Raw genomic sequence first — 26,617 nt, 5'->3', positions numbered from 1 at the left:
TTATTGAATCACAAGATTTTTCATAAAATATTCATTGAACAATGACCAAATTGCTCCATCACTTTTTTGCACTTTTCTTTTATGATAATAAACTTAATCCTGTCCAAAACTGTCTCTAATTATATCTTAATCCAAAGGGTTAGAATTAACAATAATAAAATCCAAGGTTGAGTAAAATTTGGGGGCACCCGGGCACTCTTTCTTCAATCATCTTTTAGAAGCTCATTTTGTAATGTATTACCTGTTTCAAGAGTTAAATCATCTTCTTAAAAACAACATTGTCTCATTTTGTCAAACTTTCGTGCTGATTTAAAGTTTATTTGCCCAGATATATGCAATGGCAACTCCAAGACAACGGCCGGCTATCTCATAAAGACAGCATAGAAATTTATGACATTGGTGAGCTATTTCACAAATCAATGAAACAGGCCAAATATAACTCGTGCTTCTGAGTACGGATGTTCCTTAATCTTACTCAGTTATTTACTTTTGATTTTCACTGCCATGCTAAAAGTGTCATTGCTTGAAAGCTTGGGTTAAAAAAAAGTGGAGATAATCGTAGTACAATCCCTTAACCCAACACCAAAGTTCCTCTCTTGATTTGAACCTCTGCAATTGGGAAACATAGTAGAGCTTTGATTTCTCAAAGGTGTCCATAATAACGGAAATTATACATTCACATATTGCTTATGCTAATTCTTCTCCGAAGGCAAAAGTAGGCGCATATCCGGTAACCTATTGCCATGGCCAGCAAAATCCATACTTCTTCCATGCCTCCATTCAAGTCTACCATGTCAAATGTAGGTGAACTCTGCAGAGACCTACACCCTCCTTCGCTTTCACACTCATATAGTTGATCACCAGAATACTGCACTTTCAGTAGAAGTCGAAAGCCGTAGTACATAAACGACAAGTACTTCAACCACTGCATAAATTTCGGTATATGCTGCAAACCAAAACAACATGTTGTGTCACATGGAAAGAGTGAGTGTAATGTAAAGACTCTGATGTTAATGTAAAAGGTTACTTGTAATGCAATAAAATTTGCAGAAGTTAAAAATTGTCCTAGAAAATGTGATTTCAGGTCAAATTCAATTAGATTACCTGCACATAATAGCCTCCAGTGAGAAGAAACAGCATTAGTATCAGAGAGGCAACCATCCCGGCCCTCCTAATACTCAAAACTAGAGCTCCAAACAGTTCTCCTGCCCCCTAATTAGCAAACAATTGAAGCTGTTTTATTCAACCATCAAACTATAATTCAATTAACTTCATGTTGGAATTGTTAATTTTGACTTACTTGGCTTGTGACAGCTACCAATAATACGGAAAACAATGTGAGGAAGAAGCAAGGAACTGTTCTTATAAAGCCAGCCATGAAATACACAATCAACATGAAAAAGGTGGGATAGAATACATGTGCCATCATGTCACACAGAGTGCTGCACACATAGTATACACTTAATCTATACATGTCTGCTTTTCTTTCCTTGACCAAGAAGACTTTTTCGAATGGAAACACGTATACAGCTCCAAAAATTGATGAAGATGTCCAGAAAATGCAGATGTAGAACATTAAGCCGACCTGCAGAAGAGTTTATATTGGGATGTTTATATATTTGATTCGATTTTATGACCCCCGGGTCACTGAAATTTACCTGATCTCTGAGTTGAGCCTCAGTGTCAGTCTTCGATTTCCACCAAAGAAGACCCAACAAGACTGCAACTCCAACCGCTTGAACCAGTCTTAGCTTATCAAAGTAGTCCCTGCATCTCTCTCTAAATGTTCTCTTAAACAATATCATGAACTGCTCACACCAGGTGATTGTCCAATCCTTTTTAGCCTGAATAGCTACTCGAAGATGGTCTGGTACTTTTGTTGTTCCATGATTCTCTCCTTTTTCTTTTGGCTCCAGCTGAGTTTTGTATTTGAGTTGTAGGTACTAACATAAATATAAAAACACATGTTGAGAGAGAGGAAGATACAAAGAATTTAGGTGCTGGAGATTTTGAAGTAGTAGTTCTTACCCTGACCACAGCCTTCTCAGAGTCGAGGGTCCCTTGCCCTTGAGGTACCACGAGATCTTCAGGAACACTAATGTCGTTAACTTGTCCAGTGGCTAAATCAAGCAAGAACTCTGCAGGATTCATGGGAATTTCCGGGATGAATCTCAAAGATGAAAAGTACTCCAAAGACTCTGCACCCTTTCCATAGTACACAGGGTAACCTTCTGATATCAGCAAAAGTTTGTCAAATGAATGAAACATTCTGCTTGATGGTTGGTGGATAGTTGTGATTATTGTCCTTCCACCCTGTAGAACAAATGTGATTTTTTAATTAGCACTTCTTCCACAATGGAAATATTCACAGGGATCATTTCTTTCACAGTGGCATTTCACTATTTGACCTTAGCAAGTCCTTGAAGAATCAGAAGAAGTCTATTAGCTGAGGTAGAATCAAGGCCTGAAGTTGGTTCATCAAGCAACAACAATGAAGGATCAACAAGAATTTCATAGCCTATACTGGTTCTTTTCCTCTCTCCTCCTGATATGCCTTTGATGAACCCTCCACCTATTCGTGTGTGACGACATCTATGATCATATGGGAGAAAATTTAGGACAAGAGTTCTTGAAACAAAGTTCTAGGTTCACCATGGAAAAGAAAATATTAAAGATATAGTATATACCTTTCAAGACCAAGCTCCTTAACAATCATCTCCACTCTTGCATATTTTTGCTGTCGGCTCATGCTGCTTGGAAGCCGCAAAAAGGCAGCGAAAACTAGAGTTTCTTCCACAGTTAATTGTGGGAACAGCACATCATCTTGTGTCACAAATCCAATCCTGTTGAGGTAAAACAAAAAAGAAAGAGCACAACATTACCATATCAATCAAATTTCCATGAACAAAGAGAGGAGCTTCATTGAGTTGGCTAACCTCCTCTTAAGAGCTTGATTATATGGGATGTCATTGTAAGTTATTTTGCCTTTGACATTGTCTAGTATTCTTCCTCCAATCACTTTCAATAAAGTAGTTTTCCCACTACCAGAAGGTCCCATCAGAGCAAGAATTTCCCCTGGCCCAATGCTTCCTGTTATCCCCCTTAATATCTGCTTGTAATTATCTTCCATGTTTAGTTGTGAGGCTACTTTTGACACCATTGCTTTCACTGTGTTGCTAGAAGCCTTGCTGCTTCTCACCCTAAACTCCACATCTTCAAACTGCATTGTAAATATAAGCACATGAAGATCATAAGCACCAGAAGAGAAAAAAATCTGTTAAATTTGCTAACTTCAATTCAACTTTTTGTTTTCAAGTTACTACCTTAAGAAAAATTGGAAGAGGCCCATCTTTATTGGTATTAGAACTCTCATCTTCTATGTCAATCTCTGAGTACCTGTTTCTAAGGTATGCTTGAGACATGAACTCTAGGTTGTGACCAAAGCCACTGCTCCCTGCAATCTGCATAGACCCCATTGTTGGGGGTGACATTGAGATGTCCTCAATCTCATTATCTCTCCTAATCTCCATGTTTTCGGACCACCGAACCCGAGACCAAGCTAGAAGAAGCTGAAACTGTTTTTAATGGGGGGGCTGAATATCAACTGTGACAAACCAGAAGCTTGCCTATATAGTTTTGAGGCAGGGTGATGTTTGGTAAGCCACATGCTTTCAGTGCTTAGTTTTAGGTCTTGATGGAAAAGCTTGTTTTTATTTGTTATTCTTATTGCAACCAATTCTTGACTTTGCTTGGTAAACATGCCAAGGACATGACTAAAAATTAGCTCTTTATGGCACCCTAGGACTAGGACTAGGAATGAGAGCTCATTTCAGGCTTACATGCAAGTCACTTTGTATTGCTTCATATTCTAACCAGAGAAATAATACTCTCAAGTCTATTTGGCTTTTAACTATCAATAATCTGTCAAAAAGTAATAAAGATAAAATCTTCAGTGCCAGGGATATAAAATAAAGAAAAAAAATACACATAATTTATATAATTTGAAATTTCTTTCAAAATTCAAGATTAAACTATAGTCTGAATCACGCATTCTTCGTCTTTTAAATTGCAAAATTTTCCATCCGTATAATATGCTCAATAGTTTAATTCTTAACTCATAGCATATAAGTTAAAATTTAACTTGAAAAACTACATGGTTGGGTTTACAAAGCTTGAGAGGATGTCAACTTTAAGAGAAATTGAACAAATTTAAAATGAAAAATAATAATAATGAAATGAAAAGAAGAAAAACAAAACAAAACAAAACAAAAGTTGTATAGGAAACGACGTCGGATGAAGTTCTTCGAACAGAACAAAGAAGCTCGTGTACTTGTTAGTTGTAGAACACAAGAAGTCAACAGCCATACTTACTGAAAGAAAAGGAAAAAAAACGCACAAACAGCTCAGAAATCTCTCAATTTCATCAAAAAAATCAAATTCTCTCGAAAAAAAGGTAAAAATTGAGTGAAAATGGAAGAATCGCGGGAAATACTGCTAAAGTCGTTGGAGAACTCGGGCGTTTGCGTCCTAAACGACGTATCGTCGGTGCGAGACCTGACGCCGGCGACCTTAGTCTCGATCTGTGGCCAGTCTCTCAACCTCATCGGCAAAACGCCGCCGTTTCCCACTTCCCTCCCTGGTTCCTCCGTTGCCGACAAGTTCAAGCTCTGTACGGACATCGCTTCCGCGATCAAGAGCCTCGGTTACCTCGCCGACCTCAGTTTCCACCAGGTAAGAATCGTAAAGTTAACAAGTTTCGATTTTTTTTGGATATTTGTTTCGGTGTTTGTTTCCTGAGAAAATGCGAGAAAGTGAAAGCATAGCATTACCTTGCCGACCTCAATTTACTGAATTGGAACAACTTTTCGGCTCAGTATCACTGACTTGAATGAAATTGAATAGTGTTTTTGAATTGGAAGTATATAGTGTTTGCATAGTACTATATGTATCTGTTATATGCACAGAAATTATAGACATAAGGATCTTAAGCTATACGAAATATGGTATGCAGCTGTGCTACCATAATTTGGCTTTTTAATATTTGTTTAAAGGAAAATGCTTTTCTTACTAATTAAAGTTCATACAAATTGAGTAACCCTGTACTATTTAGGAAATCAGGGACCGGCTTTCTGTGGGTATGGAATCAGTTAGGATCATTTGTTTGTAGAGTAACCAGACTGTCACTCCGAACTGTTGTGATTAAGCGAAATCGTGTTTAAATGTGCGGTCTTGATTAATTTCCAAGCTGTCTAGCAAGTTTCTCTTTTAGTTTATTTGGATAATGACTGGCTAATTGCCAGTATATGCAATTGAATCTATGAATTGTGTGAGATTGCTTCTTATTTGATTTGAATTTCTACATGCGCTGTTATTTTTTTATTTTGCGTCTCATTGTTCTTTTCATTCTTATTGTTCTGAAATTATGCTTAGAAACAGACTATATGTGTTGCTTACGGCAGTTCTTGTATCCATCTGAAGAGGACTCGTACAAGTTGATAAGATTCTTGGTGGAGAGGCTTTCAGAATTATCTGAAGATATCGGAAAATCTGGTCCCAAGGGTGTCAATGATACAAGGGAAGTGAAAGAACACAGCTTTGAAAGCAATTTGGAGGACCATAAAACTGGTGACCAGGGGTCTGATCTTAGTTATGACAAAGTTGGAGCCAAATTGGACAAACTCACATTCAATGGTAAATTGCCTGAACTAACAAATACTAATGATGAAGATGCCTCTTTCAGCACGTCTGCTGATGCTCATCTTATTCCACAAAAATTGGATGAAAACGGTGTTGATCATGTATCCAGCTCTAGTACAGGAGAATTCAACAAGGGCGGACAGAATAGTGTATTAAGCAGGAAGCATTCGACTGAAAAACTGCAAAATCAGGAGAAACTGCTCATGGAGGAGGTTACTGCAAAGGCCTCCGAACTAAAGCACCTTGAAGAAGAGTTGGAATTATTAAAAGAAGCAGCAGATATGGCATTTGACATCCATCATCCGGTTGAATTTTACCTTGCAAAACTTAATGAGCAAGTGGATGTTCGAAAGCATCACCTTGGAGAATTAAAGTCAGAGTGGTAAGATATCAATCTTTATTTAATTTTTCATACAAAGTTAATTGTTTTGCACTTTGCAACATCTTTCTAGAGGCGCTTTCCTACTTAATGAGCATGGGCACTAAAATATACGTTTAGAAGAGACTACACTTTAAAAGCATATGTGTGCCTGCACAGGATATAGACATTTGAAAAGGTACTACCTTTGTCAGCATATATATGCTATTGGTTTTTCATCTGTTACCAATTATTTTTCACAGGGAAGTAGTCAGAAAGCATTTAGAAGAGAAAAAGAAAATTCTTGAGGAGTCTTTGTATGCAAACAACTCAGATGCTCAGGAAAAGCTCCAAAAGCTGAAAAATCTTGAACTGGGGAAGGAATCCATCTTATCTGCAGTTCAAAAAAGGTATTTTTCTGGAATGAAATGAATGAATTTTCTGGGTCATGTTCTCTGTGCTCCTGCTGTCTCCAGAACTTCTGTGATTCATGATTTAGTTTGGGACTGTTTAGTTTTTACGAAGGAACATATTTCATTACAAGTTACAATATGGAGGGGAAAAAGAAAACATTTTTATAGATTGCGTTAAAGATGCCCAAGAATAAAGGGTGATATAGGTTGATTGTTTCTTTCTCTCGTTAATTAATTTCATTTGGTAGGGAGGAGGAACTTTCTAAACTTTCTATGGATCTAGCAAAGCAGCCAAAACTGGAATCGAGAAGATCCTATATTGAAAGGGTCAAGGAGATCACAAAGAACAGTCGGAAGCAAGAAGCTGACATAGAGCAGATCTTAAAAGACACCAGGGAGCTTCAGTTAGAGAGTAATTCTATCCAAGAACGTCTTCATCGAACGTATGCTGTTGTAGATGAAATGGTGTTCAGGTACAAAATTTCTTTGACCCATAAACTGTTGCCTTAAAAAAAGACTTAGTTATGATTTGGTCCATCACCTTTCGCTTTGTCATTCAAGCTCCAACTATTGTTATCTGAGAGGCATGTATCTTACTTGCAGGGAAGCAAAGAAAGACGCAGTAGGGAAGCAGGCTTATAGGCTTCTCACTAGCATCCACGAGACTTTCGAACAAATTCGTGAGAAAATCCTGGCAAATGATAGAATACGACGAGAAGTGGCCGAACATGAAAAGAAGCAAATGGCCATGGGCTCTCGAAGCTTAAATGTGGGGAAATTACAAGCTGATCTTGATGCCATTATGAGGGAAAATGAGTACCTAGAGAAATGTCTCCAGGATAAATAAGTGAACTCCTTGTGACCATAATTTACTCTTTCAAGCGTTGATGTACATTATTTCGGTCATGTTTTCTCACATTTGAATTTATACACAGTAAAATTCACTTTGTTGTACTCATTTATCAAGAGGAAACATTGAAATATTTGTACCCGCTGTCATATATCCCTTCAGGAAAGTAAGATTACCAAGGAATTTGTGTAAAGAGATATCACCTCATCTAAAGAACTTAGATAAGACCCTCACTATAGAATGACTCGTATTTACTTCTTAGAACTTGTTTGCAACTAAGTTTTTTATAGAGGCCAAAGCCAGGGCAAGTACCAACCCGACGAACCCGAATCAGACATGGGCTGCCCCGGTCACAATTTTAAAAATAAAATTAGGGCACTGAATTTCACCACGCACAATAGCTTTTTGCATGTTACCAGTTGCCCAAAATTGTCCGAGGCCCACAAGTAAGGTGCAGCGTCAAATTTGAAACTGGTGCTGCATTTGTTTTCTAACTACTTATGCTTTGGTGGTTGGGAAAGCAGAAGTAGGGACAGCTCAACGTATAAGTTGCTCTGTTGGGACTTCAGTTTGTTTAGAATGGCAGCATCTCACTTTCATTGTATTTGGATCTATGTTTGGCTCGAAATCGAATGGCAGTATCAATTTGGATAGTGTCACGCAATTGAGATATCTAATAAAGAACCACTGGCTGTGAAAAAACCCACAAGTTGCTATAAAAATTGTAAATAATCATCAGATTGGTTTTAACATTTATCTAGTCAATATTATCACTCTAATCGACTATAGTGGTTGACAATCATCGATTGATATGAATCTTACAAAAGATTATACACTAATCAATAACTCACAGTTATCCACATATGTGTTAAGGTTTGTAATTTGTATAAAAATAGTAGGGCCAATCATGCATTGTCACGTGAAAAAATTAAAAAGTATGACAATGTGTGATCAGTTTGGGTTACCGCCATAGTTGCATATCTGGAGAAAGGGAAAAAAAAAATGATAATCTATCCAAAAGATTCATATTTGGCTTAAATTAAAAGATACCCTTTTCCTTTTGCATGTAACTTATTGCAAACTATTTCTAACTTAACTTATATATTATTTTAGAAAGACCCATTAATTAGTTAATTAACTAATGAGCCTCTGCTGCTTTTAATAGCTTACATGATTAGGAATTAATTATTTGTAGGTGAAGCTAGCTATACCAAATTAATATTTACATGAAAGATGCCTCTAGTTTGTTAAATATCCATAATATCTAACGTATACTTTAGGCCATGAGATTATGACCACTCCATCGCTCTCACTAATTAGCTATGAGCACTTGGCGGTGACTTAAGCACATGTACTTGAATCTTTGACTATTTCTTTGTTGATCATACAAATCTCTCTCATGTTTCCTTAACTTCCCAGGAAACCTACATCAATTAGAAGTTCTACACCCGTCAAGACTGTTATTCTCACCCGCCTGTCTCCCCACCTTGGAGCTCACAAACATTGCAAACTGAGCAAGATGTCCTAAAACATAACAAACTCCTTTTTCTTCAATATGCAATATTATTATTATTATTATTATTTTGTTGTACATTCTTAATTCCATTATCAAAAAGAAAGAAGAAATATAAAATTAAAAAAAAAACAGTCTTTTGAGTGTTCGTAGGATTGAAGGATTCTAATGCAATGCAACTAAGTTTCTCCTCCTTCACAACATTCAAAGAAGCTTTTTCATCTTCTGTGGAGAACTGGTTTTTAATGGGTTGCTTTTTGTTTTGCTGATGATTTTGATGGCTACGTGATCCCATTAATTGGTGCCTCTGTTAGATCATTGGCATATGGGGCTGTTGGATTCATTGGTGGGAAACGAAGTTAAGAAGTTTGTGAAACGAAAAGACAGTGATGCAGGAGAAGCAGGTTTGACAACACATGCATTCTGTGAGCTGCATCATCACCATTATCATTATATGATTATATTTCTTTTTTGATTGGCTCTGTTTTGTAATGTACTGTGGTTATGGCTTCTCTTTAATTTTGTGTTCTTTTAATGAATGAAAATATGAACACTGTTTTCTGGGTATCTGGGTTTTCCTTTTTGATATGTATTGCTTGTGGAGTTGTTGAAGCTGAACTTGGTTCATTCTGTTTGTGCTGCAACTACAATGTTTTTTCTGATTGATTTTTGAACCAAAATAATTTGGATAGCTTCAAGTTTTTATTACATATAAATAAATCAATAAAAGAGGTATTATTGCCTGAATGCTTTGATTTGTTTGATAGTATACAAGAAATTGTTTCTTTTCTCAGTCCATGTGAATACTGAAACAATCTGCGGGGCTCACCATAGCACGATGCTATTTCTTGATGTTGTGTTTTCAATTCCGTAAAGCAAATTAGTTAAATAGATAAAAGCAAGGAAAATGTGTGTGTATTAAACCCTTTTGGAAATCACAAAATGAAAATTATCTTTTCTACTTCTTCAAGTTCTTGTAGTTCTGATATTCCTAATTATCAGGTCGAGCACTGGAAGAACTCAGAGGTTCTATCTACAATGAAATTCGAACGTCAGAAGGCGCCAAGCGCCAACAGCAACGGATTTGTGGGCCAGTGGTGGCTATGACCTTCAATTTCATTGTCTCTGTGGGGATTATCCTGGCAAACAAACTAGTCAGAGCCTTGTCCTTCTCTTCTTACCTTCTTTTTTTTAGTCAGTATGCTTTAGCAATTTTACAGGGTCCATAAGATTTTTTGTTGGGAATATTTTCCATTTGATTTTAATCATTTTGTTTAACAATCTTATGCTTAAGTTGAATTTCTGCTTCCAGGTAATGGGGAGAGTTGGATTTAAGTTCCCAATCTTTCTCACATTGATCCATTATGTGACATCATGGTTGCTTCTTGCCATTTTCAAGACACTTTCAATTCTTCCAGTTGCTCCTCCGTCTAGAACTACTCCTTTCTCTTCTATCTTCTCCTTAGGTGCTGTCATGGCTTTTGCCTCGGGTCTTGCCAATACAAGCCTAAAGCATAACAGGTCCTTCCTTGCTAGCTTTCTTTCATCTTGTATGTTAACTTGTTACAAACGTACATTGTTCGGCTTCCTCACCTTTCTGCTTGTTGCAGTGTTGGCTTCTACCAGATGGCTAAAATTGCTGTCACTCCTACCATTGTTTCTGCTGAGTTCATTCTCTTCAGGAAAACCATTTCTTTTAACAAGGTGTGTCAAAATACTTTTGCCCCATTTCTTTTGCTAACCTTCGTACCTTTTTTTCGGGTTCAAAGAACCATACTTCTGTTCTCGTTTCGATTTCCTATTTCTATGCAGATAAATCATCGGAAGTCATGGTTGTGCAGGTTTTGGCTTTAGCTGTTGTCTCAGCAGGTGTGGCAATAGCAACCGTAACAGACGTAGAGTTCAATGTGTTTGGTGCTTTAATTGCAATTGCATGGATAGTCCCAAGTGCCATAAACAAAATCTTATGGTCTAATCTGCAACAGCAAGCCAATTGGACGGCGCTCGCGTAAGAATTAGAGTTCTTTCTTTAAATACTTCCTCCTTAAAGATGTTTAGTGAAGCAAATCGGTCAAATAATATACCCTATAAGAAAGAAAGAATGACAGTTTCTGATGTGGAAGTGTAGGCTGATGTGGAAGACAACCCCGGTCACAATATTCTTCCTACTAGCTCTGATGCCATGGTTGGATCCACCAGGAGTTCTACTTTTCCAATGGGATTTCAACAACACAACAGCCATTCTTATATCAGCACTCCTTGGTTTTCTCCTCCAGTGGTCTGGAGCTCTGGCACTTGGGTGAGTCTCTTGTCATAAAGACAACTTTTGTACTTCATTTTACCTCACTGAAGCAGGCTTGAAGTGGCTAGTTCTTGTTCTGTTTATGCAGGGCAACCTCAGCGACTTCACACGTTGTTCTTGGACAGTTCAAGACTTGTGTGATACTACTAGGGGGCTATCTTATATTTAATTCGGATCCGGGGTTTGTGAGCATTTGCGGGGCTCTTGCAGCCCTCTGTGGAATGTCTGTTTACACATCACTAAACCTGCAAAAGTCGCAAGACAATGTCAGCATGCAGCTCCCAAAGCAAAGCTTACCGACGTTAAAACCAAAAGCCACCAACGAAGAAAGTGTAGAGTCAGATGTAGAGGATACCACCAACCCCACAACTGCTGTGTGAACCAAGCAGGCTTACAAACCATTTTAGTGTGTTTGAGATGTAGAGAAGATACAACTACTGTTGTCTAAACTCTAAACCAAGCAGGCTTACAAACCATTTTTCCTCGTGCAGTTGTCAAATGAAACAAAATAGAAAAGGAAATTCTCTTACACCAATTACAACTTTTTTCTTTATGCAAACGATATCGTGAGGCGGAAATCGAACACATGAAATGGTCTTTAACCACTTGAATTACAAGCTCCTTGCATACCAGTTACAACTATGATTCAATATTCTCTGTCATACTAAACAGGTGAGACATCAGAAAGCAAAAATTGGTGAGGTCCACCTTTATTCTATCATCCTGTTCACTCCTATAAGTCATTATATTATTAATCAATAAAATGTGAATATCATATGGAAGCCTCTCTTGAGCCTAAGACCATGTCTTCACAAAAATTTTATCCTCCCCTTGACCCTTATTGCATTACTCACGATGGATTTGTTTAATCTTGAGGTTTTTTTTTCCGTCTTTTAGGGGAAGAGAGACACCAATCGCTTAAAGCTAAGTTGGTTGGTGTTGAATTCTTAACTCATACGACTCATCCTCGTACTGAGAAAAGTGTGATGCCATCTAATTTTTTTCATTTTCTGGTAAATTTTAGTTTTAAAATGATAGCCATTAAGAAACGAGTACTCTTCGAATTATTTTTTCCTGTACTTTCTTGCAATTTTTGGTAGCGAAAAACAATTGTCAAATGAAACCAAACAGAGAAGCCAATTCTCATAGACCAATTACAACCGTATAATACGACATTCTTTGCTATCATTAATATACAGGTGAGACATCAGAAAGGAAAAATTGGAAAATCCCACCTCTACTCTTATCATCCTCTTCTCTTACTTCTCCTATAACATCTTAAAGGAATTACTAAGTTTCAAAGCTAAATACTCATTTTCAACCAAGAGATTTTTCTTTTTGAAAAAAAAAATATTACTAAGAGGCTAGGCGCTACAGAATAGATGAGAAAAGCAAAAGACAATAAAAGATGAACCATGGAAAAACCCAAACCTATCTTCTTTCAACTTCAGATGGTCAAGATGATATTCCAAAAATGTCTGGGCAGCATTTCATATTTACACTCAAAACATGCCAGATATCAGATTCCCAGTTTAACTCGATCCTCAGAAGATGTGTTTCTGTGTCGTCACTCAGCAAAGTTCTGCCAAATCAAAAGTCCTAATTCCAAGTCATCTGTGTATGTTGAGGCTGCTGATAAGCAGCAGACTGTGGTCCTATAGTTTCAGCAGCTCCAGCCACAGCCTGAGACTGTTGCAGAAATGTTGGAGAAGCAATCGTTTGCCCAGGTGGATAAATTCCAGCCATGCCGCCATGCCCAGCCTGCATGGGCGAGAAGGTGAGACGCGGCCCTTGAGGAAGGTTGTACATAGAGCTTACTTGCAAGCTGGACATATCTTGTCCCGGAGCATGTATCCAAACAGTTGAACCTTCAGTCTGCAAAAAAAATCACCGGAAAGGAATTCTATTAGCTAGTGCAGACAAAGAACTTTATAAGAAAAACAAGGGAAGAACAACTAATATGATGAAGCTTTGTTAGCATGCAAGGGAATTAAAACTTCAATTAAAGATACAGAATGAAGACCAACCAGCTGTCCAGTTGTGTAGATATGATTTTCCTTCAATTGAGATGCTCCAAGATCTTCATTACCAACAGAGCTTCCAGATGTAACTGCTGAACCAGGAGCATAACCACCAGGGGTGTTGATAAATGAACCACCAGATTGAATACTATATTGAGTTGGATTTCCAGCATTCACCCCAGTCTTGAAATGTGGAAGAGGGAATTTAACCCCAGCAGCAGCTGCCGCAGGTGGTGGTGGTAGAAATATGTTCCCAGCTGAAGGTTGTGGAGGAAAGCCGTTGTGACCTAAAAACTGGTGTATTGGTGGCATATAATATGGAGAGAGATAGTGGCCATATGGGTAGAAATTAGGGGGATAAGTCTGCCTGTAAAGCGGAACTGACTGCTGAGAGACAGGTATGGAGCTTGGCAGTGGTGGAGTTGAGTTTGGGCTAGGCGCAGCAGCAGAATTTCCACCCTGCAATACGAAATACACGGATCAGAAACATAAAATAGTAAAATGGATATTGATCTAATGCTTAAGGAACTCACAAAATACAACTACAAACGAATTTTCTCTAGAAAGTTGCAAAGCACATACAAATTTACTCTTGGTCCATATTTGGATATGAAATTATTGATGGATACCATAAATTTACTCAACATTGGTTAACTACATGTATTTCCTGTAGAGTAATATGCGCAATACAATAGCAATGTCAATACACGTCATTAACAATCAACAAAGTACATGGTGCCTTTATTTTCAGATATTAAAAGAAATATATGGCAACTGAATGAATATATCAATACTAGAAAACTTTTCAAATTATTAAATAAGTCCATTCAGTAAAAGTTAAACCACTTATATTTACCATGGAAAAGGTCAACAACTAACACATGAAGATATAGTCCCCACAAAGTTTAAACAAATCAAGAACAAATCATTGATATGCCAAAGAAAACAAAATGACAACCTTAATAGATAAATAACTAATAAGACATAATTAAAGAGCTTACAACAAAGTTCGGAAGGCGGGGTGTTTCATGTGCCTGATTATCATGCCCTTCCACCTGTAAAAGCTGGCTCCCTAGCATGGGGGGAAAGAACCCAATATTATAGCTAGGGGCATGTAGAGCAGTTTGGTTCTGTGGACCTTCTGGTGGCAACTGCGACTCCTGCTTTGGAAGTTCACTTTTTGAGTCTGTACTTGAAGAGACATTACACTCTGTAGGCAGTGACTTTTCAAGCCCGTTAGGTATTGATGGTGGATTCTCAGAAAAATCTCCTTGGACACGTGAGGATAAAATATCATTGCTGCATAAAAAGAATATAGAATATGACTAAAACTTCTCAAAAGAATAAAATCATAGTATACAAAGGTCCTGTAGTAGGCAATATAAATAACTTATGCTATGGAAGAGAGACTGTAACTATAAATCTGGATAAATATCTTACTCAAACTTATGTTTTTTTATCATTAAGCATTAGAGAAAAGCACAATTCATATACTAAACTAACCCCAGTAGATATAAACAGAAAACAGCATTCACTAACCTAGGAGAAGGTTCTTTAGTGGTTTCATCAGTATCCTGAGAAGATTCAACAGCACCAATAGAGAAGTTATCACCACCAGTACCATTAACAGAGTCTACTCTCGGTCCAAAAGTAGCATCAATACTTCCAAAGGTCAATACATTTTTCAAAGCTTCAGGGACTTGGATATGATTTGGAAAAGTAACATGTTTTGCAACTGAGAGACTCGAGTCACGAGGCACTTGAGAAGTAGCTTCAACAGCGTTAGTTGCAACCTCCAGTGTGACAACTGTTTAAGAAACATAAGCAAATTGAAAACACCTACTAACAAAAGTAACAAAATTGATAACATTTACTGAGCACACACAAGGATAACAATAACAGATACTAAATACCTGCTGATAAAGTAATGGCAGATACAGCACAAGCATGGATACAAACTATGATTGACTAACATAATTGAAAAGGAAGCAGTAAACTCCATTCATGAATTAAGTTTAACTTTCAACACATGCACATATCTGAGAGCATGAAAATAAAAGTCAACTCTCAGTGTGTAACATGTTAAAATACCTTTCAGAGGAACAGCAGACTCTAACTGTGACTGTTTAACACTTTTAGAAGGCAGCTTGGCCAAGGAACCATCATCATTTGAGGAAAAATGGGGTTGTGAAGGCTTAATATTCCAATTCTTTTCAGCCACCACCACAGAATTAGCAGATCTGGAGGCCCTTTTCACACTCTTGGACGACTCCAAGCCGATAGCATCAACAGAGCCTTTTTTGTTTTCTTGAACATGATTTGATACAGCAGGATCTGAAGCAGAGGAGTAAACAGAGGAAGCAGATGCTGGTGGGGCAGAAATTGGGAGCTGTGCAGGTATTGACACAGGCTTTTCATGATCCAGTGAGCCAAAGGTAGGTGTAGATGTCACAGGGGCAGGGCGAGATGCTGCAGCTCCCAACTTCTTTACATCTACAGCTGAACCTCCTTCACGAACATTGTTATCAACACTCATAGGGGATTTGGGGGCAGAACTTTGAATAGAACTCCCATTTGATAGGTTTGTGACCCCATTTGGTGTGCCAGTTGAAGCTCTGGAGATAAAAATATATATCATAAATTAAGAGGAAAAATAAAACCCAATGTTCTCAAGCATGCAGTAGAGTTAGGACACAAAACAGTTCTTCATAGATACAAAAGGCATAAATTAAAAAGTTAGCTAAAAATTTACATTGGCATTGAAGTTGCAGCAATGTTTTTCGTTTTCTGTATAACTGGCTTAACAGAAGAGGGCATAGAAACTCTATCTGCAACTTGACTGACCCCATTTTCCCTCCGAGCAGAAGCATTCCTCCCACCACCAGCATCTGAAAGTTAATTGGAAAACAAGAAGGGAATTTATATCAACAGGAAGCAACTTTACATCAACATAAAGCAGAACCCCATAGATCAATAAAAATTAGTAATCCTCACAATTGCAGCACAAACTTGGTTTTGAAATCTGCTGACACTGTTCAAATCAAATAAATGCTTTCGAGCAAAGTATTTATTATAGGCACTAACCATTTAATGGATTACATGGAAAAAAAGAGGGGGGAGGAGCAAGTAATCTCATCAGTGATTACATATTTTGATTAACAGTCAGATTTCATGCAATGACCATCAGCATTCTAGTGATCTATAGCTTCTTTCAAGGGGTTGAAAAACTTCACACCTTTCTATTTGCAGGTCACATAGTGACACCATAGCAGTCACTGACAGAATAAAAATTATTTAAAAAAATTAGTCTGCAGAGGTTCTCTTATGCTCAGTTTCTCTCAGCACGCTTAATACCACTACAGCTATCATTAACCAGGAGGGGTTAGAGATATTTGAGTTATTCCTTTAAGCAAAGGAACAGGGTCAAACGAACATCTTAACTGGCCAATATGGAGGACATGTGGAGGATTATAATGCTTGAATTTAAACAATAACTAAAAGATAAACATACAAAAATATCTAGACCTAGCTGAATCTTAAGTGTGCAAATATAGGTAATAAACAGATTGAAAGTTTACCAGAAGAGATGCTGGAAGAATAATTCCCTTGGCCACCACCCCTAGACACTCGCCTCTGTGTGCCTGGTGGCATTCTAGAATCTTCAGATGCTCTAACTTTCAAGTTCTGGAACAGTAACAACATTAAATTATAAAGTAGCCTAGCTAACTTCAGATCGGCACGCAAATGAAAATAAGATATAGACAAAATTAATCATTATTATACTAGAACAGCAAGCAGGACTCAAAATGTCATTTGATGAAACTCTTAAATCAAATGAAATGGAAAATTAATAATCATAACTGGCCTGTATATATCCATACCATCCAATTGAGAAGTATTCCATTTCCAACTATATAAAAGTAAAACAAGGATGATGGAGAAGAAATAATTTTGTTTCACAGCCTCACCGAGCTTGTAAAGCCAAGTTCACCGGTTTACTCCAAAGACATCTTTCAATTATTTAAAACCGTAATCAACATTAAGATGATAAAGCCACCTTCAGATTATAGAAGAACACAAGATATTACCTCCTTTCTCCGATCTTTTCTCCTTTTGACTTCGTGAAATGTATCTGCCAACCCAAACAATATGATCATTATCTTCAGTAGTTCAGACCACACAAATCTTACATGATATGGTATGTGTTTCCTACATGCTGCATGAGCCTACATGCTGCATGAGTAATATGCATGACAACTTCTACAAAACAATGATGAGGAAGGACACAAGCAAAGACATACAAGATAATTGCAGTAAGACAACTGAAGGAGCAATCTAATTCAGGCATGTGGGTCAAAAGTTTATATGCGGCCGAAGATAATTGTGAATCCCTGAATCCCAGATATTTCAATCACTTAAAACCAAACACCAGAATAAATTAAATGGCAAAGTCGCAAGCATATAACAGAGGTCCTAGTTATGTAGAAATTTGTCACCATAAAATTGTTTCAGGAAGCATAGATAGTAGTTGACCAATAAACCAATTTATTATCAGAGAGTCCACTGATAAGAATGTCCTATCAAAACCAAGGTGCACTGTATGACAAATAATATCATATCCTATTCTAAACTGTAGACTTCACAACTACTTTGCAAGATTAAGATTAAAAAGAAACTAACTAATGAATTAAAGCCCATAAAAACCAAAATTTGGAAGCGCACACAAGCATATAAATGTAAGCAACAGAAAAGCACCAGCATCATTAAAATATTTTAATGATCAATGCAGAAAAATAGACCAAGTGATCTTTCACTTTCAACAATTTAGCTTCGGCAGAGTAGGCTTTCAAATCTTATTAAAGAACCGTGACAAATTAAATTGCAAAGCTTCGATATCGACTGCTGCGAAGAAAATAACATATTTATTACCATTCTCATTAACTTTTACCAATATTTGTTGAGGGGATACCAAATTTCAGTTTTTAGCTTTTGTGGGCCGGAATTTTAAATCTTTCAGTAAAGAAATCAGCATAAAACACAAACTTTAAACACAGTCCGACTCCCACCCAATTACAAAGACACTAAACCGAACGCAAATAAGAAACAGAACCAAAGAAGCTTCTTCTCAACTACGCTAACGCTTGTGCTCTTCTTAAATTGATTAAAAATGTTTCAATTTTCTTTCATATCTTCACTTTTCTCAAGAAGCAGACGCAGCCCATAAAAGAAAAATCAAAACCCAGAAGAAACCACCGATCACATGGCCAAAATAAAACAAACCCCACAAAACTCCCAACCAAGAACACACAACACAAACACCCATCAATCGAAAGCCTAATGCAAACACATACTGACATGCAGAAAATATATCCGTTTACCTAAATACAAGAGCTTTTGAGCGGTTTCGTTGGGATCCATAGAGCACTCCTTGAGCACAGCGTAGATTTCATCATCGCTGTGTTGCTTCTTGGTGATCTCTCTGATGTCCTGGATCGTCTCCTTTACATTGTTTGGGATTGAAACCCTAGTCTCCCCACCGCCGCTCATGTTATGTTTGAGACACAGAAAGAGAGAAGAGAGTGTTTTTTGTGTCTTGTGTATTGAGAGACTTTGAGAGAGAGAGAGGCAGCTCAATAATAAAGGGGCCCTCTATTTATATTGGTGAGCATATATTGGTGTGTGAAGGACTTGGAAATTTTATGATGGGGCTGGGCTGTGGGCAAGCCTACATGGAACCTTGGGAGATACGGGATTTGGATTTGTGTTTGTTTCTGGGATTGAAGGGCAAAAAGGGCAAAAAGGTAAGAAAATAGAGAGAGAAAGACAGTGACAGCAGAGAGCGACTTGAGAGAGAGAGAGAGAGAGAGAGAGAGAGAGAGAGAGAGAGAGAGAGATTTGTGTCTACTTTTTTCTTAAGGTTTTAGATGTAATTGGAAATTTTTAGGGAGGTCCAAAAAGGCTAGTGAGGAAAATAGACCACGTTCGATGAAGGGGTAATTACATGAAAGGATACTTTTTGTTGTGACTTCTACATTTGATATTATATAAATGACTATTAATTCATTAGTTGAATTCTCCTAACGGTTTATATTTACGCGTCACAATGTATACAAGAATTCACGACCATTGATTAATATAAATCACGTAACGAATGGCTAATATAATTTACAGTTACTATTACACCTATGAACAACTAAAATGCTTAGTGTGTCTACTCAAATACTGCATTTGGTTATGGTTAAATAGTTTTTTTTTCTTTCCTACAAATCTAGTTCTAACAATTACCTCTAACTCAAGTGGGATAGATTAAATTCTAGCATTCAATCTTATTATTTCTAAAAATTAAAATAAAAAATAAATCATCACTTTTATTTTCCAAGAACATCATGTTGTAGAATAAAGAATCAATTAGAGCGGAGAAACTTAAAGAAAAGAAAGCGGCATGAATAGGTAATTTTGGTATTTTATTGGAGATTAAAGTAACTTTAAAATAATTTTGTAATTCTTAAAAAGAAAGAATATTTTTGTAATTTTATTTGTTAAAAAGGTAATTTGTTTCCTTTTATGGATTCATATGCTTTAGGGTTTTTTTAAATAAATAAATAAGGTTTGCAATAAGGTTTTTCAAGAGGAAATATAATTGAAATATTATTTATGGAAAATGTTAGGAAGACCAAATTGTATATCATTTTTCTAATAGAAGTGGGACTCATTGTATTGGTGAGCTCCACCTTTATTAGAGAGATGATACACAAGTTGGTCGATAGTTTCCCTAGCATGGCTTTTTTTTATAAAATAGTCAAAACATTGATTAAGCGAGAACTATGGTCAAACTAAGCGCATTTCGACATTATTTTTCTCAAAATTCATAATATAATTATTAATAATTGTTCCCAAATACTTCAACATAACTTAAGTGGTATATTAAGCATTATTTCATTATCATCTCTCTTTCGTTGGGAATGTTGATCTAGTGCACCACATTATTATCCACATTTTTTCACTCTGCTTTAAGGAGGTGTTTGGTTCGCTCGAAAATATATGTGCAAATGAAAATTTATTTCATTTTTCATGTTACGGTTTCGTGATGTGGGGAAAAACGATTGGAAATGAAGACTCCACCCAGTTTAGATTTCGCTTTGTTTCCTATGAAAAGGCTAGCGTTAATTACGTTATGACTGATTTGCCCCCACTAACAAATACAAATTACAATAATATTTATAGATATTAATGCAAACGTTACTTGCATATTTATGGAAAACCAAACGAATTTTGTTTCCTATTATTGCACATACAAATATCGCAAATAATGTAAAATTATATTTCCTAAGAATGTTGTTAAACGAACTCTAAAATTAACTGAGTACACTCTATGATTTAAGTACACTCCAAGATTTAAATCAAAATGTAAAATTGACTAAGTACACTATATTTAACTACAAAAAATGCACATAGCACCCCTAATACACTCTCACACAATACCAAACACATTCGAGAATTGATTGCCGAACACTATCAAATGAAACAATATTAAGTTTTTTCCATTTCGTAATTTCGACTATCAAGCAGGCACTTCTTTTTTCTTTTTTCCCTTGGGGGTTTCAATTTCGAGTTCAATTCGGGGTTCATTTGGGGGTTCAGGTTCAATTCGGGCTTAGACAACTGGGCCGCTATGATATTATGTTATGATTTCAGAGGGACGAATTCATGTCCCACTACTAACAACATAAATATTATCCCCAACTCACGTTCTTAATATTAATAAACATTATAAATGACATTTCTCATTCTTTAAAAGAATAAATTGAGATTGATTTCTCATGAATTCATTTCCGCAAACCCAACGCTTAACTAAGTTTTATCATGAGCGTGTGTGGCCATCATTTTCAATGGGATGCATGATTGAATATTGTTTTCAATCTGTCACAGCACTCCATATAAAAAGTTGGTATGTTTCTTTTTGCTAAGTTCATATAGGATGGTCTTGACTAATTCACCCTAGATTAATAACCTACCAAATTGGTAGATACACAAATAGATTGACTTAAGACACAAGGTACAACTCTTGATTAGAGGGAGACATTAATCTTTGTTTGTTTTGGCTATAAAGAAATTACTTGCTTTAACATATTAAATATAGAGATAATGAGTAATTGCCAAATTCAGTAAAGGAAAGGTTTTCCAAGCAAAACTTAACACACAAGTAACGTACAACTCTTGAGCATATGTTTAGACAGTTTCATACAATATTTTTTTGGATCAAATCTCACAAGATCACCTGTTTTCATAAAATGCGACTTTGTTTATTCAATACATGACAATTAAAGCAATTAAGCCTTGATTACTCAATATACCAAGACCACACCTCTTTCCTCTCAGTATTAAAGACAATTTGAATGCATAATGACATAAACTTTTGTCTAATTACTACAAAAAAACAAAGTACATGCAAAGATTCATTATCATTACAACAAAACAGACTTCCATGATAAGTTGAAATATTGAAGAATTTTTTTAAAAAAGTCTTTAATGTTCTAGGAACAAAGCTAAAAAAGGAAAATGTTTTAATGACCTATGATAATCATTCAAAACTGCTTCTAGAATCATTGAAAGTGCTCATGACAGTGTTTGACAAAAAGACGTACTTAAAGATAATTTTGAATCATGAAGTGACTTTTTAAGAAGCATTTTTAGTATCGCTTTTATTGTGCAACTTCTAATAAAAAACGCGTAACCATGAGTGCTTCCTAGAAACCGAGTCCCAAACCCTAATTGTATACAATATAGTCTAGAGCGGTGTGTGACCATATATTTGGTATTTTCACCATGAACAGAAAAGGCGATGGACAGAAACGGAAAGCTATATCCGCCCGCGTGGTGGTGGGGTGTACGTAGTATATTTCCTTTTCCTTAGGGGCATATTTGAAATTTCCGATGTATACAATATTTGTAGATATGATGTAATAATATTCTCCACTCAAAACTTCAAAACCCTAATCTGTATTCTGCTCGCTCGCTCGCATCTCCCAAGCTGATTACTTTCCGTTTCTCAAATTTTTCCGAGAAAATCCGATATTAAACGCAATGGGTTCGAAGTCGAATGCCGGTCATCCTCACACAGGCGATGGCGCCAGCCCTGGGTTTGTTTCCTCTCTCTCTCTCTCTCTCTCTCTCTCTCTCTCTCCCTCTCTTCTAACACACCAAAATTAGCTGTTTTCTTTTTGGTTCTCGAGAAAATTGGATGTATCTGAGAAAATAGAAGTTAAAATTTTGTATCTTTATCTTTTCTAGCTTGGTTTCCTTTTGTTTCCTTCATTTTCTCGTTATTCAAGCATGGATGCATCCTTTGTAAGACCCTCTCTGCGTTTCCTCACTTTTTTTTCTTTCTTCTGATTGGTTGTGATATTTGATTTGAAATGTGCAGAAAGATCTTCATTGGTGGATTGGCGAAAGACACTACATATGGTGAGTGCTCTTTTTCTGAAGTAGAAAATTCTACATTTTTTTTTTCATTTCCATTGCATTCAGAAAAGTTATTTAGCTAGGTTTTTTTTTTTTTTTTTTTTTTTTTTGGAAAAGAAAGAAATTTAAATTCTAGTCATATGGTGAAAATGTGTAGCATGAAAACTAGTGAGTTATATGGACTACTTATGGCTACTTGTTGTCTTTCTATTAGACTTTAGATGGGATTGAAATTATTATCTGCGGTATCTTCTGAGATATGGGATTTTGGTTGGTGGGTATGGTTTTGTTACTGATGTATTGCGTTCTATTTTGTTTTAATTGCCTGTGCAAATCAAATAAATAGCTACATTTGCCAAGCACTTTGGGAAATATGGAGAGATAGTGGACTCAGTGATAATGAAAGATCGCTTCACGGGTACGCCAAGGGGTTTCGGTTTTATTACCTATGCCGATCCATCAGTTGTTGACACAGTTATTGAGGAAACTCATGTTATCAATGGCAAGCAGGTAAAGCAGCTCTTTATGACTGTGTCTTTCTGTGGTTTATTATGAACGAACTTGCTTAATATAGATGATGCTATTACTGGTTTTGGGGCTTTATATTTTATATAAGATGTTTATCCAATTGATAGTGATGTCAAAAACTACATGCTTTGTCAAAGGCAACTTAGTATTTCTTTTAGCGGTATTACTATATACTGAATGAAATTTGAGCAGGTTGAGATCAAGAGAACAATTCCGAAAGGACAAGGGCAATCAAAGGATTTTAAGACAAAGAAGATATTTGTTGGTGGAATCCCATCATCAGTCATTGAGGGTATGCTCTAATATCTTATTCTCATTTTATGTGATTACAATTTGGAAGGATGTTAAACTATTAGTTTTACACTGAAATGTTTTCCAACTCTTAATGAAGCATGTTTACGGTATCATGTTATTTTCTTTTTACTTGGCTTGGTGAATTTGTGCAGAGGAGATGAAAAGTTTCTTCTCAAAGTATGGGAAAGTGGTAGAACACCAGATCATACGAGACCATGAGACCAATCGTTCTCGAGGCTTTGGATTTGTAATTTTTGACAGTGAGGAAGTTGTAGATGAGTTGTTATCTAAAGGAAACATGATTGATATGGCGGGTACCCAGGTGAGCTTGTTTAGTTGGTCTCTGGGTAACCAGCATGTACACAGATTCCTTTTTGACATGGAGCATCAATTGTTGCATTCTCCTGTTTTGTTAAATCTATGCATTAAAGGGTTGTTATCTTTCATTTTCATTAGTTATTCTAATGATTCACTTTAGTGATTTGGAACTAATTTTAGGTGGAGGTTGTTACAGGTATAGATCTTCTCGGGAAAGGGTGATCCCAGTAGCTCCATTTCGAAATAAACTAGGTTAACTAAGTTGCTTTGTTGTAGGTGGAGATCAAGAAAGCTGAACCAAAGAAAGCCTCAAATCCATCACCTGCTCCTGCATATGGTAGCAATTCTAGGGCTCGTTCTTTCAATGATGGCTTTGGTGCATATGGCAGTTCTTATGGTGGTTTTGATGGAGGGTTTGCCCCTGGCCCTTATAGGACACCAGGTGGTCTTGGTGGTAGATATGGTGGTGGTTATGGTTATGGTTATGGTAGCGATAGTGGAGAATTTGGTGGTGGTTATGGGGGTTTTGGCAGCAGTAGCTTAGGTGGCTATCGAGGTGAATCTTCCCTTGGTTATAGTAGTCGCTTTGGACCCTATGGTGGTGGCTTTGGTGGGGGTTATGGTGCAAGTGGTTTAGGTGGTTATGGCCGAGGTGGTGAAGGCTATGGAAGTTACGGGAGTTCAAACTATGGTGGTGGATATGACTCTGGTCCTGGTGCTACTTATGGCGGAGCAGGTGGACCGTATGGAAGGGGGGGCTATAGTAGCAGTAGTCGGTACCATCCCTATGCAAGGTAGATATAGAAGGCGCTAGTGAGTACATTCCCTATGCAAGATAGTAATGAAGGATTTTCGATGCAGTTGCTTAAGCTTTGCCATAGAAGTCTGGCACAGGTTGCTTAGATTTGTTTCTGGCACTCATTTAGGCACTTCTTGGAACTACTAGAGATTTCCTATGATTGCAGTAAGGGAAGCTTTTAAGGTCGGAAGAGTTTATTAGACTACTTCTCTGTTGTATGGTTTAGAAAAACTTTGAAGATTGAAGCACTTGGTGTCTGCTATGGATGTCTTGTAGTTTCATTTCAATTTAGTATGTTGTAGACTATAGCATCTTATTATGGTGTTTATTACAATCTACTTAGTGATCTAGATAGATGTTCGAATGATTTAATTATCTGCTTAGCCTAGCCTGTGATGTTTACATTAGCAGTTGGTCGTGTTATAGTTTTTTGTTGGTGCATGTTGGAATGTCTTCTTTTGCTAGTTAGTCCGAAATGATGGAGTTCATAGTGAAATGTTTTTTAGCTTGAAATATTAGTTTAAAAGATAACAAGGAATTGATATAAATTGAGAGCTCTAGCAATGACCATTGTGGCATTGGCACTTTTACTTGTGTTTCTGTTAAGGTTCTTCTATTAGTTGTGAAGAATATAAATTACCCGGATGCTTGCTCTTAACCAAGTTTAATTTGGATGGGACTCTGGGAATACAGGTGGTTTTTATTGATAAATTAAACGCTCTACAAAATAGCATGGCCAAAGTGGAAACAATCTCTCCTTGAATTTTGTTGTCAGTCAGTCAGTATGTAACTGTTTTTCATGTGCTGCTTTCTGTTGAAATCATGTTTAGCAGTTTCTTATCCCCGTATGTTTTTTCATCGGTGAACCTATAAACGATATATAAATTATATTAAGATGTACCCTTTAAGGCTATTTTTCCAGTTTGGCTGTTGACGGCGATCTTGTGAAGTGCAAATACGACTTTGACTTATTTTCCTAGGTTTTTTTTTGGTTGTTGTGTCTTTTGGGTGATTGAGGCCTTCTGTGTACAAGTTGAAACACTGGCTGTGATTGTATTTTAGAAATTGCTTATGTACCTCCTGTTTTTTTCTAAAAGTTTTCAACATCGGAGAAGCGAAGGCTCCCTCCTCCCAAATGATTCTGGCACGCATTTTGGTGATTTTGCAGCAATGTCCCTTGTTATATCCTTTCCCCCCCTTCTTTTTGGCCCAAATGCGGCAAAAATTGTTGTGATGAATGCTTAGCATGCTCAAGTTTGTACGTGAAAAGTGTCGCACAACTTGAGGACGAGATTCAAAAAAGACAAAAAAAAAAAGGATTAAATGCGGCTGAATTTGTGTGAATTGGGCCGTCTTTCTCGTCGTTGAATAATTTCCGTCTACCAATATAAACGTTGATGCTTTAAGCTACGTCTCCAAGCATGTTGATAGCCTCTGTCTCTTTTCTCAAACAAGCAATTTAGAGAACTTTTGAGCAAATTTGGGCAATGCGAATTGCTCGAGTCGTTTCTCGTTGCATGTGATTTGTGATTTTAAATTTTTAATAACAAAGCATAGCAACCATTTGCGATTCACTAATATGCCGTGAAAGGGTAATGTACAATTGTTTGGGAGAGGAAATTGAATAAAGGAATCTGAGTGAAACTTTCTTTAAAAAGTGTAGAGGTTTGTAACTCAAATAATTAGTATATGAATTTTTTTTTCGTGGTGGTGAGAGTGACTTGCTTATTCTGAATGCATACACCTCTCTTCTTATGGTACATATCACGTGATCATAAAATAACACAATATTTTCATTACTTTTTATTTATTTATTATTTGCGGGAATTTGAATTTGAGGTCACTTAAACCGTTTAGAAGAGAAATACCAATAATTAACTGGTTGATGCATTAGTTATTGATCTTGATATTTTGTTTTATGACCATATAATTAATATGATACAGAAAACATCCCTAGAACAAAAATTAATGACATCTAGGCAAAAATGAAACGACAAAAAAAAAAAAAAAAAGGAGAAAAAAGGAAGACACCGCGTGAGATGGAGATATATTAGAAGCATTA

The 26,617-nt window shown here is 36.7% G+C and overlaps 5 protein-coding genes across 7 annotated transcripts; 3 read left to right on the top strand and 2 right to left on the bottom strand.

Annotated features, from left to right (window-relative positions):
- On the bottom strand, positions 677-3,530 carry LOC18774113 (ABC transporter G family member 26). The gene is made up of 9 exons (XM_020565361.1): positions 3,324-3,530; positions 2,937-3,220; positions 2,688-2,843; positions 2,409-2,592; positions 2,029-2,313; positions 1,659-1,943; positions 1,301-1,585; positions 1,105-1,212; positions 677-946 (listed from the first exon to the last, which is right to left on the bottom strand). Exons 1-9 carry the CDS (start codon positions 3,528-3,530, stop codon positions 677-679), a joined length of 2,064 nt encoding a protein of 687 aa, XP_020420950.1.
- LOC18774308 (coiled-coil domain-containing protein 22) lies at positions 4,020-7,460 on the top strand. 3 transcript variants are annotated; one of them, XM_007207311.2, is made up of 5 exons: positions 4,020-4,731; positions 5,460-6,079; positions 6,319-6,465; positions 6,717-6,941; positions 7,072-7,460. In XM_007207311.2, the coding sequence occupies exons 1-5, from the start codon at positions 4,471-4,473 to the stop codon at positions 7,313-7,315; spliced, it is 1,497 nt and encodes a 498-aa protein (XP_007207373.1). In that variant the 5' UTR covers positions 4,020-4,470; the 3' UTR covers positions 7,316-7,460. The 3 variants fall into 3 exon arrangements, with proteins under 3 accessions (XP_007207373.1, XP_020423022.1, XP_020423021.1); XM_020567433.1 differs by having other exon boundaries at positions 4,460-4,731; positions 5,431-6,079; XM_020567432.1 differs by having other exon boundaries at positions 4,653-4,731; positions 5,437-6,079.
- Positions 8,937-11,741, top strand: LOC18774271 (uncharacterized membrane protein At1g06890). The gene is made up of 7 exons (XM_007207512.2): positions 8,937-9,235; positions 9,834-9,985; positions 10,144-10,352; positions 10,442-10,535; positions 10,673-10,839; positions 10,960-11,130; positions 11,222-11,741. Exons 1-7 carry the CDS (start codon positions 9,157-9,159, stop codon positions 11,511-11,513), a joined length of 1,164 nt encoding a protein of 387 aa, XP_007207574.1. The 5' UTR covers positions 8,937-9,156; the 3' UTR covers positions 11,514-11,741.
- On the bottom strand, positions 12,247-18,795 carry LOC18774463 (GBF-interacting protein 1-like). The gene is made up of 9 exons (XM_020566278.1): positions 18,533-18,795; positions 17,243-17,286; positions 16,733-16,838; positions 15,907-16,042; positions 15,246-15,769; positions 14,694-14,961; positions 14,156-14,453; positions 13,161-13,613; positions 12,247-13,008 (listed from the first exon to the last, which is right to left on the bottom strand). The coding sequence occupies exons 1-9, from the start codon at positions 18,699-18,701 to the stop codon at positions 12,733-12,735; spliced, it is 2,274 nt and encodes a 757-aa protein (XP_020421867.1). The 5' UTR covers positions 18,702-18,795; the 3' UTR covers positions 12,247-12,732.
- LOC18772024 (heterogeneous nuclear ribonucleoprotein 1) lies at positions 22,141-24,962 on the top strand. Its single transcript, XM_020565977.1, has 6 exons — positions 22,141-22,294; positions 22,579-22,619; positions 22,963-23,126; positions 23,337-23,436; positions 23,591-23,760; positions 24,033-24,962. Exons 1-6 carry the CDS (start codon positions 22,239-22,241, stop codon positions 24,552-24,554), a joined length of 1,053 nt encoding a protein of 350 aa, XP_020421566.1. The 5' UTR covers positions 22,141-22,238; the 3' UTR covers positions 24,555-24,962.

Source organism: Prunus persica, chromosome G6 (assembly GCF_000346465.2).
Source record: "Prunus persica cultivar Lovell chromosome G6, Prunus_persica_NCBIv2, whole genome shotgun sequence".
NCBI classification, from domain to species: domain Eukaryota; kingdom Viridiplantae; phylum Streptophyta; class Magnoliopsida; order Rosales; family Rosaceae; genus Prunus; species Prunus persica.
This window is presented reverse-complemented; position numbering and strand designations above follow the sequence as displayed.